The sequence below is a fragment of the Dufourea novaeangliae genome, unplaced genomic scaffold (assembly GCF_001272555.1).
Source record: "Dufourea novaeangliae isolate 0120121106 unplaced genomic scaffold, ASM127255v1 scaffold11, whole genome shotgun sequence".
Classification (NCBI taxonomy): Eukaryota; Metazoa; Arthropoda; class Insecta; order Hymenoptera; family Halictidae; genus Dufourea; species Dufourea novaeangliae.
The window spans coordinates 2,415,197-2,432,767 of record NW_015373895.1 but is presented as its reverse complement, the minus strand read 5'-3'; the positions used below and the strand labels follow the sequence as shown (position 1 = coordinate 2,432,767).

The 17,571-nt window shown below is 33.2% G+C and overlaps 3 protein-coding genes across 5 annotated transcripts in view; 1 reads left to right on the top strand and 2 right to left on the bottom strand.

Moving 5' to 3' along the window:
- The first annotated feature begins 1,069 nt into the window (after positions 1-1,069).
- Positions 1,070-17,571, top strand: part of LOC107191198 (ATP-dependent helicase brm) — a 56,797-nt gene continuing 40,295 nt past the window's right edge. For all 3 annotated transcript variants that reach the window (XM_015580194.1, XM_015580186.1, XM_015580178.1), the window contains exons 1-2: positions 1,070-1,341; positions 2,099-2,413. In XM_015580194.1, coding sequence (XP_015435680.1) covers positions 2,138-2,413 — 276 coding nt within the window. In that variant the 5' untranslated portion in view covers positions 1,070-1,341; positions 2,099-2,137. The remainder of the gene's footprint in view (positions 1,342-2,098; positions 2,414-17,571) is intronic.
- Positions 2,692-5,986, bottom strand: LOC107191233 (inositol monophosphatase 3-like). The gene is made up of 5 exons (XM_015580225.1): positions 5,847-5,986; positions 5,093-5,226; positions 4,723-4,985; positions 3,071-3,176; positions 2,692-2,986 (listed from the first exon to the last, which is right to left on the bottom strand). The coding sequence occupies exons 1-5, from the start codon at positions 5,910-5,912 to the stop codon at positions 2,815-2,817; spliced, it is 741 nt and encodes a 246-aa protein (XP_015435711.1). The 5' UTR covers positions 5,913-5,986; the 3' UTR covers positions 2,692-2,814.
- LOC107191223 (inositol monophosphatase 2-like) lies at positions 7,585-15,074 on the bottom strand. Its single transcript, XM_015580216.1, has 6 exons — positions 14,982-15,074; positions 10,532-10,665; positions 9,412-9,668; positions 8,119-8,224; positions 7,880-8,040; positions 7,585-7,807 (listed from the first exon to the last, which is right to left on the bottom strand). Exons 1-6 carry the CDS (start codon positions 15,045-15,047, stop codon positions 7,671-7,673), a joined length of 861 nt encoding a protein of 286 aa, XP_015435702.1. The 5' UTR covers positions 15,048-15,074; the 3' UTR covers positions 7,585-7,670.

Below are 17,571 nucleotides of genomic sequence, written 5' to 3'. Positions count from 1 at the left end.
CACAGCGATCGTAAGTCATTGATCTTTAAACAGAAAAACGTATTCAATATGATTTTACGATGAATTACATTACTATTCGTGTTTGCAAAAATCAGTAGAAAAAACAAGAAATTCTAAAAGAATGATTTGCTAGGTAACATGTAGATTATAATTTATAATCATTAATTTATTCAATATTCTTCATTGTTTCTAATTATTCCTTCACTTTATACGATATAACTCGAATTTTTGTTTTGATGTCGTTAATATAAAATATACAGATTATGTGTCGCGTGTAAAGAACTGTTAGGTTTCTCCACCAATCAGAAACGATCACGAGAAATCATGAATCACTATGAAAAATCACCGTGATTGGGAACGAACGTGATCGAATCACGAGTGATTCACAAATAGCAGTTCATGCCTTCTCTATTCTCTACTAGCAATGAGTAAAAGTATCGATACCTTGGCGGTATCGATTCAACCCTGCTACCTTCTACTACAGCTGTAGGAGAAACCCCCACCAACAGCCCCATTGGAAAGAGGAAAACTACTCCAGTTATTGTTCTCTCTCTTTAGTGCCGACTGCTTTCCTACCATAAGACCACGCAGTCTATTATATATATCTATGGAAAACTTGAATTGTATACTGAATTATTCGCTGGTCTAATAAATATATTCCAGATTAAAAATTAATTTGTTTTCCTAGGCTGGTTAGTAAATTCATTAGTACCCCAAAATTCGTTTCAGGTTATTGGAACTGTAAAAATTGTAAAATATGAGATGGTCGGGTCTCTAAACCCTTTATACAGTGTCATGCTTTCATTGTTTCCATTAGTTGATTATTTCGCAAGTAATCAGGGGATGAATTGAATCATAGAATTGGTTGACAGATTTTCGGAGGGAAATGTGAGACTGTAACATCGCGCTAGGAGAAGGGGGGAATCTCGTTTTGTAATTCGCTCCTACGTAGGGAAGACAATTCTGCCGAACTCTGCTCGACTGCGCGGAATCCGTCGCATAAGTTTGTCCTTCTTGCACTTGCGGTTCTCCTCTAGCTTTGACGGCACATGAAAGATAGAATGTAAAACTCAAACGCCACACAACTAGGTATTCGCTAGAAGCCAATCCTCACCTTGTAAATTGAACTTATACGAAGAAACATTGAAGCTTCGAAATGACGGCCATGTTTCCCGACTTGTTAACGTACTATGAGTAGGGACAGCAGGAAAATGGCCGGTAGCGTGTATTCATTTATGTGTCGAATACAGTATAGGTTTCGATAAATACCCCCCTCGTTCAACATAGGCCGACGTATGGCTAAAAAGGAATATCTTATTACGACAAAGTGAATTTCAAGAGGTACGTAAAATGATTTTTAAAAAGTTTTTGCAAGTGTAATGAAAATCTCTTGATCTCATGAAACCCTGGTATTTGACTCGAAATGAAGATGAGTTGTCAGATTTCTCGTTAAAACTGACTGTTTTTCAACGAATGGGAGTTTGACAATGCACGTTTCTTTTTCATATTTATACGGAAACATAATTCCATCAATGACTCCTAATTTACATATTCTGTAAAATCTCGTCTGTGTATGAGGATTGTATACCTTAAGAAACGCTTTAGTTTTTTCTATATTAGGATAATTTTCTATGTTCTTTTACGATCAGACAGGTATTACTTAAATTGTGTTGCCTGTAATGAAGGTTAGCTAATCGAGTAAGTGTCAAATTCGGAATATAGGCTTTCTAAAGCTGTATATACAATGAGTAAAAATATTTTGTCTATTCTCTGTGCATACATAGGTAAAAACATTTATAAAAATGATGAATTTTTGACAAATTTTGCTTATCAGTGTATTATACATTAATTTAATAAGACTACTGGGTATTGAAAAGTAAGTATACAGTAGTAAGCACCAGCATAGAATAACTAAGATTGTTGCGATGGATGATGTATATTCAATGTGTAATTAATGAGTAGTGAAAGAGATTACTTGCAGCGATAGCCAATAATTCATTTAAATCTGTTTATTGAAACAAGTATTAAAAACAGAATTTAATACATAATATTAATTATTTTTAAATAATACTGGATAACAATGTTTAATTTATTTCAGGAGGTGATTTTGTACGTGTAAAAATACAAGCATAACAAGATGGCTAGTCCGTCACCACAATCGTCTCCTATGCCACCACCGCAAGCCCCAAGTCCTATGGGGCCTCCTCAGCAGGCACCATCGCCATCTAATCCACAAGGTAGCCCAATGGGCCCTCCACAACATCATCCACATAGTCCAACACAAGCATATCAAACGGGACCTCCAATACCACCTGGTGGTCCACAAATGTCGCAACAAACTCAACAACCATCGTCACAGCAACAAAACTACCAATCACATCAACAGCAAATGCAATCGAATATGGGTCCACAGGTAAGAAATAGAATTAGCAATGCGATTTTTATTTTATTATTTTAAGGAAGAAATTATTGAAGAACTACTAACTGCCACATGTACAAAATGTGATTGTTTTATTAATGTGGTGTAAGTAGTTTTTATTAAGGGACGTAATGTGGTTTTAGTAATGCATGTTAAGAAAAGGCAAGTAAGATAAACAGAAGATAAGAGAAATAATTAAATTCCATAACGTAAGAAATTTTATTTCAAGTTTTTATCAATAGCTTTTGAATCGGCAATTTTAAAGAGTTCTATCAGCTGATCAGCAATTTGATGATTACAAGCTGCAATAACTCTAGGTGTCATCAAATCCAGTTCTCCGCCTAAAACAATATAAACAACTTATAGTTAATGTATGTTATGTGACAAAAAAATAGTTATTGTAAGATATTCATACCAGCTGTATCCAATACTATTCCACCTGCTTCTTCTATTATTAGTTTTCCAGCAGCAACATCCCATGCATCTATACTTTCAATATGATATGCTTCTATAGCACCCATTGCAACATAGCATAGTGTAAGAGCTGCAGTGCCTAATGACCTTATTCTAAGGACAAAAAATTACCAATTATTTTGATAACTAAAACAAAGTAAAAGTTAAAATATTAAAAAAATTGAAGAATATGCATACCCATGTGTGCCTTGAATTAAGGCATGCATTCTACTATACACAGTGACTAGATAATTTGAATCTTTGGCAATCCATGGTTCCATTGCAACTAGTGTTTGAGATAGATCTAGGAACAAGAGTTTCATTTAATTAAAACTACACCTAATTCTGTTTTTACAAAGTATTGAGTTGTTCAGAAAGAAATTTCGTTTTTTGCATGGAAATGACACTATTTTTTTTATAGAAAGGAACAGTTTTATTCCGTTATATATTGACCATTTTGGTCGAACACCTTTTGTCACCTTTCAGGTAATGAAGTGATTCCGTGCTCGTAAAACTTCTTGTTCTTATTGGCAACAAACTAAATTAAGTGGTTTTTCACACCTCTATTTGAATCAAAAGTTTTGCCAGTCAAAGAATTTTGCAGCAAGCAAAACAGATGATAATCAGATGGTGCCATATCCAAGCTCTAATAGCTTCTGGCGAGTCACCAAACATATGTGAGTCACCAATTCTGACCTCTTCTGCTTGATGGAATCATTCAATTTGTACAATTGGTGGCAGTACAGATTCAAATGAATCGTTTGGTTGTTTTTTAGGAGCTCAAAAAAAAATCGCTTTCCAATCCTGGTAAGCAGAGAGCATCACCTTCTTTTGATGGATTTCAGCTTTCGATGTGCTTTTGAGCTGATTCATCACGTCTACTCCATGATTGCTTCCATTTCATCCAATGTATTTTTTGTGGCCCACTTCTCTGGGGTTACATTACCCCATTTTCATTTTAGTGTCACTACCCACCATAGATTTGCCATTCTCATAATGTAGAGGTCATTAAAATTACAGGCTCTTTAAGGTGTTGGTACTACAGTTTAGGTGGGCCACAAACTCCCACAAGATGAAAGGTCTATTCTTATACCTCGTCGGTGATTTAACATTGTTGTATACAATCCATGTTTCATCATCAGCTATGATTCACTTTAAAAATGGATTGTTTTTCATATGTTTCAACAGCATATCGTAGATGGTAATGCGACGAATCAAATCTCTTTCTCTGAGAACGTATGGAACCCAAATATCGAGCTTTGAAACGAAACCAAGTTGCTTCAAATGCTCATGAACTGTTGAATTCGATAATTTAGCCTCCCAGCAATTTCTAGTGTTGTTATCTAACGATTTGCTTCCACTATTGCCTTTATTTGGTCTTCATCAGCCTCAACTGGCCTTCCAGAATGTGGTGCATCTTTGACATTGAAATTACCAGAATTTTGACACTGGTGTTCACTCAACACATCCTCTCCATACACGGCACACAATTTTTTTTCTTGCTTGCATTGCATATTTACTTTGACGGTAATAAAAAAGCAAAATATACTGGAAACCACTTTGGTTTTCCATTTTTGATGCAACAACAATTAAAACAACTTGACAGATTGAACAAAAAATTTTCTTAAACAAAAGTTTAAAAAATATTTGAAATGTTAGTTGACAAAATATAGAATGATTTTATGGGTTAGAATGAAATTGTCTTTTTAATAATACAATTAACGACATCTAACTGAAAAAACGGAATTACTTTCCCAACAACTTAATAGATACGTTTCTGAAAAAGCTGTGTACAAACAGTATTAAGTGTAATTAAGATACATATTGCAAGCTTTTATAAAGAAACTTACCTGTTATGTCTGATGTTTTTATAGGATGTCCATTCAAAAAGGCTCCTTTCTGCTTCTTTGCAGAGAAAAATTGCCTCATCAGAGGATTGTACACCATTCCAATTTCTATTTTTTTGTTTATCAGTAATGCTAAAGAGATGCATGTATGAGGAAATCTGTGAACAAAATTTGTTGTACCATCTATAGGGTCGATGATCCACGTTGGATCATCTGTTAACTTTGGCAAACAACGTTTTTCTGCTGTTGATTCTTCACCAATAAATCTACAATTCATGTGTAACATAAAAGAAATCATTAGATTTTCAATTTTCTTCACTATTCAAAATCGAATTTTTCAAAATTCTTGTTACTTTGTTTTTTATACACTTACTTATGTCGTGGGTATATTTTTGACAATTGTTTCTGTAAATCATCCTCTATTTTCCTATCATATTCTGTAACAAGGTCCCAGTCAATCCCCTTACTTTTCACACTCTTTTTCGAACTAATGCCATTCTCTATTATCTGAAATTTAATTTACCAATTTAAATAGTATAAAGTACATTTTCAGAGAAATCTAAGAGCAGATTGCAAAATCATAACGTTTAAGGTAATGCAGCAATGGTCTAAGAAAATTTAAATTAATCACTAAATATTACCACTAAAAAAGTGTTTGTGTAACTAATTCTTCTTGAAATATCTTTAAAAAATAAAATGTAAAATGTTACTTCAAATATAAGATACGTAATATATTTCTATTAACAGTGTGTTTAAGAGGCTACAGATATTGACAACTCTTACAGAGATTACACTAATAAGAGATTACAATTAAATTACTTTCTGTTATGTATAGCTTCTCTATGCATTCTTATTCTTTGTACGTGTGACTTTTCCTCATATAATTTTCATTATCTCAAATAATACATGTCTTTGTTATAAATTGATCTTTCTTTTTATTGTTACATTATCTTTCCACCACATTCTTTTGTTAAACTTTATTTCTCTACCACTGCAGATACATTTAAAGTTATTGAAAGCAACATGGAAATATTGCATCGCATAGAAATAGTGTTGTCTACTAAGGATCTTCAATTTCCCTCTCCCCAAGATTTACGAATCACCCTTGTGCATAATAGGACTCGTACTTTGCCCGCCTTTAGAACCAGTTCTTCAGCAACGTTGTAGTACTCTTCAATGTCGTATGACTCCATCACTGTACCGATAGCCTCGCACTTATTCTGACTCGTCTAAAATCGTCTTCTCACGAGCGCTCACGTTGTTCCGAGGTTTCTTGCAACTGAACTGACACTTACGATGCACTTGCTGGCCTATATAGTGACTAGAATGGAAGAAAGAAGAGAGCGGGGTAAACGAGAAATAGGTGGGGCGGAAAATCCGTAATGTCTGATTTAGCAAACTATGTGTTGTGTACGTAGTTAACGAAACGTGTTTGATCGTTTCGAATATCGTCAATCGCGTGGTGTAACGCGGCTGTTTAAATAAAGAAGCAGAATCTTGCAAGGATCTCCAGTCATTCTTTGGTTTCTAATTTTTTTTTTCTTTTTCATCGATACCCGTGCATCTTAACGGGTTTCCCCCGATTGTCGTCTACACCTTCGTTACCAAGTCTTTCCCGGGATATTCCCCCGCTTCTGTCGGTTTTATCGGGTGATGAGATAAAGTTGGACTGAATTTCATCAGATATTTTATTATACCAAAGAAAGTCCAATCGATTATCAATTCAGGGGGAATACATTGTGTATTTTTTTTGTATCTAGAACGATGAGGGGGATTTTGATATATTTGTTGCTTGTAAGGTGACTTTCGGTCTCACTACTAAACTCACGAGTTTTAATATTTCATCAATTATTGCCAATTTGTAAATTCTTATACTGCGTTTAAAATTTGAAAGAACGAATAAATAACAAATCTGCTACTTAAAAGCTAGGTTAAAAGCGTCATTCAAGACTCCGTAATACGGGGCACCGAAACACATCTGCAGTTACTGAAAGGGCTCTGTAATACAGACAAAAACATCTGTTTGTATTTAATTACATACATTACAAAGATTTAACTATTTAAAAAACATTCCTTTGTACAAAGAAATTGTTTAGCAACTGATATTGATTTCCACAACATGCAATTTATGTAGCAGTATTTTTGAATAAATACTTGATTGCGAAAACTATCTTAAAGCCTTCCTAATTGGGACACATACCCTAATTCGAACGGTATTTCTTCACTCGACTGAATTTCTTTTCTGTCCAATTCTTACTAATATCCAGGGCCATTCCTGGGTTGTTGGACGCCCGGGTGCAAAAACAGTATCGCCGCCTTTAATAATTTAATATTATTTAATTAAGAATTTGATATACAGTCTTTACTTTTATACACATACATATTGAGTTTTTTAACATTTGTTATTCAAAAGGAATATTTCTTAATTTTTATTTTCATAAAATAAATAAAAAATCCTTAAACAAATGGCTTTATTTAAAATAAATATTTTATTCCGCATATATATACAAAACTAACGTATAATGTTTGTAATAATGATGTTATGGTTGATAAGTAGCGAAAATTATTTACCTACATGAATTTAATCCAATAAATATGGCTGAATATCTTATGTTATTGTGTGCTGTCTTTAAGGATAGTTCATTCTTGTATACAAGTGATTACCAATATTACATATAAAATTAATTTCATTGAATTCTACTTTTCTAAAATTTTCATAATTATAAAAAAGTCTTGATTATTATTTTTACTAGTCAAAATTTTACATATAATAAAAGATCTGCGGCCGCCTTTGGGTTTGGCCGCCCAGGTGCGGTGGCACTTTTTGCACCTCTGTCAAGGACGGCCCTGTTAGTATCTCTCTACTGGCCGTGGACCCAGTCGGCCAAACTATACTTCTTTCGATATGGAAGTTCTAAGGAAAACAAAAGTCTTGGATAGGAGCTGGTCGTTTATTTTATCGCTTTGTTACATTTGTTTTTATTTTCCACTCTTTGGTCAGCCTCGTGAATAATTCTGACGATTTCCCTCGCAATTTTATCGTTGCACGCCCCGACTGCACGCGGTTTCATGATATCTATTTTCTCTCCTGGCAACCGAAAAATGACTTTCGATTATATCTAGAAGAATTCAAGGAATGTGTATAGGATGATCAAACCACCTGTTACGCGGTCAAGTACCACACCACCGGCTTCCGTGATAATTAACGATGCTGCGGCAATGTCCCATGTCGAGATTCCCGGACCCTCTATGTAGTAGGCTTCCACGATTCCTAAGGCGACGTAACATAAAGTCAACGCTGCCACTCCAAGCGTGCGAATCCTTTGGGAAGGGAACGTAACCGATGTAGTCCTGCATCGTCTGAACCAACTAAACGATTAAGCTTTCGAAAATTCTTACCCCTGAACTTCACGAACGATCGACTGTTGTCTCTCAATGGTTTTCTCTCTCAAGTAATCCACTTTCATGAACCCAGCTTCCATGCATACCAGAGCTTTCGATAGACCTGTGAAGACGATAAATTCTTAGGTTTTTTTTTCTTCACGGTTGAACCAACAGGCTGAGTCAGTCTATGAATGCGCCTACATAAGTCTTATTCATAGGTGATTTTAAATTCTATGTTTTCTTGGAAAGAACTGAAACTATTATGTTATTTAACAATATATGTTATTTGCCAAACCGTCTAAAGTAAAGGAAATGAAAAATTACCTCAATACGATGAAAAGTTTCCGAGATAAAAATTCATAAGTACCTAGGGTAAACGTACCGATTATGAAACGCTTTCTGAAACATTTCCCCTTTTTGAAACAGTATCACAAATATCGAAATTAGAAATAATTTTGGTATATATAAAAATTTTATTAATATTTACACATTCTTTTCTTTACAAATTCAGGAACATGATTATTGTTATATAATAATTAATTGCAAAAAAAATATGTTTTAAATATGGGTGCCTCTAAACTTACAAACATCGTGTTTACTCTTGTTTTATTTAGAAAAATGGCACAAAGACGTTAGTAAAGTTTTATTGAAAAATAATAAAAAATAAAAAATTTTTATCGTAAATTTGTACCAATAATAAATCTCCTTAATATTTACTCATGTATTATTACCGTCCATTTACCATATTTTATTATAATGTAAAAGTTTCATTTACACATATAATTAAATAAAATAAATTTTAAATGTTTTATTCTTTGATTATAAACACTCCATTTGGAATGTATTGATTTTTAATCGGAAAATGCTTTTATGGCGGTACATATATTTTTTTATTCTTATTTATGTTGCACAAAATTTAAAAAGTTTAAGAACCCCTGTTATAGATGAACAGTATTAGGTGCCATAAACGTTTATTATCTGCAGTTGAAAGAAAACTGAGTATCTTTATAACAGTAAAATTATACAAAGTATGTCCAAGGATAAAGACATGACAAAATAAACCCTCCAGTTTGTATTTGGCTGTGGAATACAAATGCAGTGAGTGTACTCAAACTTTTGACCGATAGTGTACGTTTTAATACATTACAATAATGTTTCTACTAATAATGAATATTAACCACTAATTGATGAAGAAAATATGTATAATTAATTATTTTCTATCTATAGGAAATAATAATCTAATTAGAGGCGCGGGAACAGTGTAGGCTGCAGGAGGGGGGATAATAGCGTTCCTTGACTCCTGTTTACCTTGAACTTCAGAGACCTTGATGGGTTTTCCATTCAAAAACGCGCCTCGTCCTTTCCTCGCGGTGAACAGCTGCTCCAGAACAGGATTGTAAACGATACCAATCACCATTTCCTTCTGAATCGCGAGACCAATCACCACACAAGTATGTGGAAAGCCGTGAATGAAGTTTGTGGTGCCGTCTATTGGATCGATGATCCATGTAGGATCGTTCGTTAACTCTGGAAGTTCTTTTCCAGTTGATTCTTCGGCTATAAACCTGGTACAAATCTTTTGAAAAATTTTCTGCTTTTCTGTATTATATTATTGATCATTGTTTATTCCCGCGTTTGTTACAACATGAACAAAAGTATTTGGTGACAAATGGAACATACATTGTATCCACGAAGTGAAGATGCCCAAACGCTTCTCCATTACATTGTAAAGATTTCTGATAACGTTTTTTTATTGTTTTCATAGCTTTGTTTAAATTATCTACGTTATATTTTTATTTTTTTATTTACCTTTACTACATAGTCATGAAGCGTTTGAGCATCTTCTTCAGTAAAGACATATTTTGAAAATATCTCGAGAATAATTTTTTTGTCATGGTATCCTAATAATTTTATACGTAGAATGAACACAGGAATCAAACTGTGCAACAAATCATATGCATTTCCATTTAAAGAAGTGATGCAATTGTTAATTGCACATGCACTGTTGCGCTTAAAAAAATCTAAGGGCCTATAATTGTAGTGCTCTTTGAACCATTTATCTTTCCCTTTTGTCATTTTTTCATAAATGCGTTAATAACGGAATTGTAACCTGAAAAAATTGCGTGGACTACCCTGTATATCTGTATGTGTGTATGCACTATGGACGTATAATCAGTGATGGGCAAAAAGCAATTTCAAAAAGTATTCGAATGACGAATACTCACCAATATGTAATCTCATTTGTACTCAAAGGCTAAATACATTAGTATACTGCATTTGATAGTTGTTTAATTACAGAATACTTTAATTGAGTATCGTTATGAACAGACTGAGAATTTTTATGCAAAATCACATTTTAGGAGGATGTTCAAAAACTGTTTGAACATGGAGTATTTGTTCCATCGAGTTACACCGAAAATAAATGTACCTGTGATTAGGAAACTTCGACCTCAGATTGCCAATGATAACATCCTCTATCTTGCGATCGTACTCGGTAACCAGATCCCAGTTACCCAGTTTTTCATCGACTTTCTTCAAACCGTTGATGGCCGTCTTGAGAATCTTCGACAGAAAATCGTTCAGCCAGTTACTTTCACATACTTCAAATATTTATATTATTCAACGAAGTACATATTAAATTTACTTAGGTAATCACACTTGCCCTAACAATAAAATTTGTATCTGGGAAATTATTAACGGTAAAGTAATTTCTGAGTGTACAGTCGTCAAAAAAATCGTAAGGCAAAGGGTTAATATGTCAAAAAAAAAAATATGATGACCGTGAAAAAACCGTTAAAATGACCTTCACAGGATTTTTTTTATCGCCATCAGATGCACGCCTTAAAACCTTGTACATCCTATTTAGTCATTTTTTTTTACTTTCAATAGTAACGGCAATAATTTAGGTGCTCGAGTCAAAATGAACACCCTGTATATGAAAATTAAGGCATAGAAATTATAATCAGTAGCAGACATCCTTAGACCTGTTTTGAGATAATAACGAAAATCTGTGTTCAACTCATTTTCTGGAATTAATTTCTTTGGACGACATAGTATCCAATTAGGCGAATATCATGACAATGTTGTTCTCTGTCCTAGGCAGAATGAGCAATACGGAAAATGGGAATTCACTGCGAACACGGGGGGAAAAACGGTGAATCGAGATATGACGCAAGGCGTTTTTTCTGTATCTGTTCGTAGGTTTTTCTCGGTTGAATATTTAAAAGTACATACAACCGTGCATAACGCATTCACCGCCCGATTGGACTTTCCGCTCGCGTTATTACGATTATTATACATTAAAAAGATGATCATTCGTGACCGACATGACGGAAATGGAAAACTTCTGTCAGTTGTGATAAAATGTGAATTGTATTGAAAGTAATGTTTCTTTGACCATCGAGAAGAGTTTCAATTTTTCGATTTAGTGTTCTTTCGAATAGAAAATTGGGTAAAGTCAATGTCCCTATTTCTAATCACGTCCCAAAATGTGCTCAGTACGTATATTTCTTATTTAATGTAAAAAGTTAAATAATAAATTAATTATACAGAAAATTATTTAAATTCGTTCAGTATTTCTGTACAAAATGCTACAGCCCGCTGTTCAATAGATGGCAGCAGTTTTTACTAAAAAAAATTTACGGAATCTTTAATATTGTTCGACAAAGTTTGGTTTTGGCATTTCCATTTTCACTGAGCAGAAATAGAGACAAATCGTGTGCAGAAATAGGGACATTTTATACTTCGTGTTAAATTAACTATTATTAAGTTAAAATGTTTTTAAAAATACTTTTATTTACATTTAATTATATAGGGAGGTTTAGATTTTATATCTGCTAAGTTTTTTTTATCGATTGTTGCATAAATAAATAATAAAAATCAATTTCTGCGATAGCAGAACTCTTACATGATTAGAAATAGGGACATTGAACATATACTAGGTAAGAGCAATTGTTACACGTTCGTATGAGAAATTAAGATGATTTGGACAATAGGAGTTCACTAATTTTCTCTTTCACCATTGTTTATTGACTCGGATAATAAGAGTTGACATTCATACAACTGGTTCTGTTCTTGGTTATTTCTGAAGTAGGGTGCCAAATTTTCTGATTATAATCTATATTAATACGACGCTAACTTTGATAAAAGTTCTATGTAGATACCTATACTACAGGGTGTCCCATTTAAATCGATCTACTCGAATACCTTGGAAACTGTTTATGATACCGATAAATGTTTGAGTTAAAAGTTGATTGGTATTGGCCTAATACTACGAACTTTCCTAACGACCCAATATAGTTTAACAGATAAGATGTAGATTTCAAAACGATAACCAATTTAGGTGCTACAGCGATATACAATATTATATGAAGTTAAAGCAATAATAAGAATGTTTGAAAACATGGTAAAGTATATATATATTACTTTATTCATGGTAATAATAATAAATACACAAATTGCTTCTGCAAAGATGGGTCTACGTACAAATTCATATTGTGGTATGCTATGCAGTATGTAGGTAAAATTAACATAGATGCATTAAGGATACTTTCGACAAATCTATTACTTTCCTGTCTTATTATTACATAAGAAACTGCAGATATATTCTCATTTCATGGTATTTTCCAGACAAGAAATAAATATCTACTATAGAGAATGAGTTATCAATCGCGTAAAAATCCGGTTGTGCGAAAGTAATATCTAAAAGTCAACACAACATAATTCATATATATATTTCGAAATATGAATTTCCCTATTTAATTTATAATTATTTTGTGATCGTCAAAAAACGTGTACACTCGTGTACACACGTTTTACACAATAAAGAGGCGCTTTCAAGCGACGAGTTTATTAAAAGGTTAAAAGTCGGGGAACAAAATATTCCAGACGATTGGAGAGTTCCTAAGAGAAGTTATTGGAGAAAAGAGAAAAGGATAAACAAAATAAGAAAGGAGATATAGTAATGGAATGACTCAGAAATAACTTTCAGGTAAAATAACAAGATACAATTTTCTAGTCTTCGGCCATTGTCATTCCCCAAGGCTCCTTTGCTATGCACAGTATAAAACCGAAAGGATGCGATTCTACATGCAAAAATAAGTCGAAAATGTGGAATATACTTTTTCTGTACGATGCTTTGTTTTCGAGACAATCGAATTTAAAAATCTGTTGGACAAGCACGCAGTTGAATAGGACTTGGCTATCGCGTCTGTTCACTGCATTCCGTTTCTACTTGCTGCCTGCACTAAGCGTGCACCCTCGGATCCTCGCCCATAAGTAGGGTTGAATCGATACCGCCAAGGTATCGATACTTACTCGGTATCAAACAAAACTATCTATACCTACTTGTATCGAATTACATTTTCCTAACCTTGATACCTAACACAAAAGTAGTTTATACTTTGAGAGAAAATAAAATACAATACTATACTTTATATGTATATTTAATTAAATTTTTAATATAAAACATATAAATAAACATTTGTATAAACTATATACAACATACGTGATATATTGGAAAAGCCTCTTATTTTTGTAAAAACAAAGGAATAAATAAAGATTTATTGGTAACATAAATAATTCATTTATTAATGATAAAATTAAATGAAATATTTAATAAAAATTGAAACGGAAAGCGCAGTCTTTGACTTTACAAGTGAATTAAATTTGCTAAATTTAAGTATTAAAATATTTCATTGGGGAGGTAGCATCCATTTTGAACAAGGTTATGTCAAACATAACCTAGATGGTAGATGGAAATGCTGCAGGAAACAATGCAGGAAGACTTGTTCTACATTTGAAAATACCATTTTTGGAAGCTCACACCTAACCATATATTACCTGTATTATTAATATAAACAACATTGTTTTGTCTTGAAAGTAATTACAATATCAAATGTTGATGGGTTGATACTCACTCCATTCGATAAGAGTACTTTTTTTTTATACCTAATTGGTATTGCAACTGAATGAAAATAAAACACACTTAACACATATTTAACATCGTACACAACTCTGAATACAATTTACATTTTCCCTGCAATGTGGTAAATCGAGGAGAATTTGTTTATTTTATAATTCAAGTGACTTTTTAACTAATGGCACAAGTGTCGGCGACCCAACGGATGGGAATTGTAGACCCCTTAAAAAGGCAGTAATTGGGACACCTATCCTATACGACTTATTTTTTCACGCAGAATTGTATCCCTTCGGGTTGTACCGCACCAGTTCGGAAACACCCTATATAATAGACAACATAGTGAATGGAACAATGTCTCTATTTCAAATCATGTAAGAGTTTTACTGTCGCAGAAATTGATTTTTATTATTTATTTCTACAGCAAGCGACAAAAAAACTTATCAGATATAAAATTTAAACCTCCCTTTATAATTTAGTTTAAATAAAAGTATTTTTAAAAACATTTTACCTTAATAATAGTTCATTTAATACGAAGTATAAAATGTCCCTATTTCTACTCAGCGAAAATTTAAATGTTCGCATTTCTGCTTACGAGCGTGTCATTTGGAAGTGTCAAAACCAAACTTTGGCGAATAATATTGAAGATTCCGTAAGATTTTTTTATAGTAAAAACAGCGTCCACCTGTAATTCACGATCGCAACGGAACCGCTCAAATTATGTTTCCTTTCGACTGACCCACTTATTAAATTTACTTCTACGAAACTGCCATCTATTAAACAATGTGCTATAGCATTTTATACGAAAATACCAAACTAATTTAAATAATTTTTTGTATAACTAATTTATTATCTCACTTTTTACATTAAATAAAAAATATATGTACTGAGCATAAATCGGGACGTGATTAGAAATAGGGACATTGACCTTATACGATTTATTGAACGGTGGTTTACTCACTTGAGCGGCGTCGTGAGTTAATTTAACAGCGAATTCGTAGTACACATCCTCTGCGTAACGCGCCATCTTTCTTTGGTGAACGGCGAACGTGTAAGGTCCTGGTCAGGAATACGCGTGAATGAATACTGCGTTTGTCAGAGCGGTATCGCGTACTTTTCATTCGAAACCCGCTCAGAATATATCGCGGCAATGACTCAAGGATCATGCACCATCGATTCACGGTCTTCTCGACTGGCTCGTGTATAACTTTTTTCGGTTCAACGATGTTGCCCAAGTTTCTTCGATGACGGGCGTGATTTTTTTTTTTTGTGTTTCCTATTTCCCTGGCCGAGATAACGCGACATTAACACGTGGTTCCATGATCTAACGCGATTAATTTGGCAAACAAATATCTCAATGAGAATTCATGGTAACCTCGACTCCAGACAGGTGGTGTAATTTATTCGAGATAAAACAGTTTGGATGATAGTAGGCCTGTTTTCCTCAACGGATCCTTTGCTAATGAGCTCCCTACAACAATCGAATGCGGGCTTGATAACATCGTTTCGTAGCTAGGCGATTACACTATATACATTTTTTTATTTTTTACTTTTTTTATTTTAAATTACTTAGGGCATTCGTTCCACGCGAAATTGGACAACTTTTGGAGCACCATTTCAGATTTTGTTCGAATTTGCATATGTTGTAGTCTTTATCGATATATAAACGTATCTCGAAGGATTTTTGAAAATTTAACACATTTAAGATTTTATAGCTGTTTGAAATTTAGGGTTAACCTTTTTTCAATAAATCATAACTATTGAACTAACAAACTGACCAAATGAGCTTTGCGGGTATTTACAGTGGAGACATAAAGTACCAAATAAAAATTATTTCAGTTAAAAGAAGATATTTTTTAACCATTTATTTTGCAATTGTTTTAAATAAATGTCCCGTTTGTATGTTGCTGAACCATTTAAAAATTTGAAAAAAATTAAGATATATCCCTATTTTTCCTCCTTATGGACATATCTTCAAAAATATGGACACTTTAAATTGGGCCGTATGATAATTAATTGAAATGAACGCTGCATCGAATTACACCGGCTTTACCGGCCAAGCCATGTGGTACCATGTAGGTACCACATGGCTTGGCCGGTACGGCTCGCCCGTTCCAGTCGATGGGCTTCGACGCAGCGTTAACTTCAATCAATTTTCATATCGCCAATTTTAAAGTCTCCACATTTTCTAAAGTTTGTCCACTAAGAAGACAAATACGACTACATTCTCAATTTTTTTTCAAATTTTTCAATTGGGCCCTACTATTATAAAATTACATTTCTTTAAAACAATTACAAAATAAATGGTTAAAAAAATACTGTTTTTTACTGAAATACTTTTGATTAGGTACTGTTATGTCTCCACTGTAAGTACCCGCAAAACTCATTTGGTCAGTTTGTTAATTCAATAGTTATGATTTATTGAAAAAAGGTTGACCCTACATTTCAAACAACTGTAAAATCTATAATTTGTTAAATTTTAAAAAACCTTCGAGGTGCGTTTATATATTGATAAAGACTACAACATATCCAAAAATGGAACAAAACCCGAAATGGTGCTCCCAAAGGTGTCCGATTTCGCGTGGAATGACCCAATAATAAATAGACTGCGGATGTTTATGCAAATATAGAATTTTCAATGAAAGTTTCAGTATGTATACAACTAACATAAATCTTGGATATGTATTTATTACATTTCCATTGTAGCCTCAGATTAAAAAGTTGTAAAAAACGATCTTTACTATTTTCTTCGCAATTCCGACCAATTGCAACTTTTTAAATTGTTTTTTACACGTCATTTAGTAAACTAATGTACCTAACATCACAAAAGAACTCAAGTCAGTTGGACCAATTTTAAAAAAGTTGTTTCGTTTTCAACGAATACTTTTGTCCCCCACTGTACATAGAAGTAATGTATTCTTTCAGAACTCCCAACAATGTATTTTAAAGAAGTAAAAGAAAGCAAAACAAAAATTGCATGGTAATAATGAGCACGTAATATTCTAAATGTGCAAGCAACACAATATCTACAGTAAAACCACATTATTTGTTTTTGATTCCAGTTGATTACTAACCTAGCATTCCTTGGCGCAATGAAATACATTGGGTGGTCCGTTTAAAAAAATATTTATTACGTAATGTGCATGATGTCATTGGACCAATATCTGGCAAGAATATTCTTTTCCCAAGGTAATTTTTTTCGGTGATATCAAGGTTTATTGCATCGTGTAGCTGATTGAAAAATACATTCATAAATATTCTTGATAGATATTGGTCCATTGATACCGTGCACATTACGTAACAAATATTTTTTGCATCACAATAATGTTAGACAATAATGTTGCACAATAATGCATGCCAAAAAATATTAGATTAGTCATAAGTAGACTGCGAATTTTTATGCAAATATAAATTTTTTGGGGGTTGATTTAGAGGAACTTGAGTCAAAACAAGATCAGTTTACTTTATTTACTATTCTACCATATTCCAAACAAACTAAAAAATTCTTCAGGAGTCATCAAATTCTTAAGTATAGTGAATTCTTGAGAATC

What these genes read in the sequence shown, in the direction of transcription:
- LOC107191233 (XM_015580225.1), bottom strand. Translation starts at nt 5,912, where the DNA reads ATGGAGTCATACGACATTGAAGAGTACTACAACGTTGCTGAAGAACTG. An exon ending in AAAAACATCAGACATAACAG is followed by an intron (nt 3,177 to 4,722) that starts GTAAGTTTCTTT and finishes TCTTGTTCCTAG; the next exon opens with ATCTATCTCAAACACTAGTT. An exon ending in TTAATTCAAGGCACACATGG is followed by an intron (nt 2,987 to 3,070) that starts GTATGCATATTC and finishes TTTTGTCCTTAG; the next exon opens with AATAAGGTCATTAGGCACTG.
- LOC107191223 (XM_015580216.1), bottom strand. Translation starts at nt 15,047, where the DNA reads ATGGCGCGTTACGCAGAGGATGTGTACTACGAATTCGCTGTTAAATTA. An exon ending in CAAGGTCTCTGAAGTTCAAG is followed by an intron (nt 8,225 to 9,411) that starts GTAAACAGGAGT and finishes TCGTCTTCACAG; the next exon opens with GTCTATCGAAAGCTCTGGTA. An exon ending in ATCGTTCGTGAAGTTCAGGG is followed by an intron (nt 8,041 to 8,118) that starts GTAAGAATTTTC and finishes CCCTTCCCAAAG; the next exon opens with GATTCGCACGCTTGGAGTGG.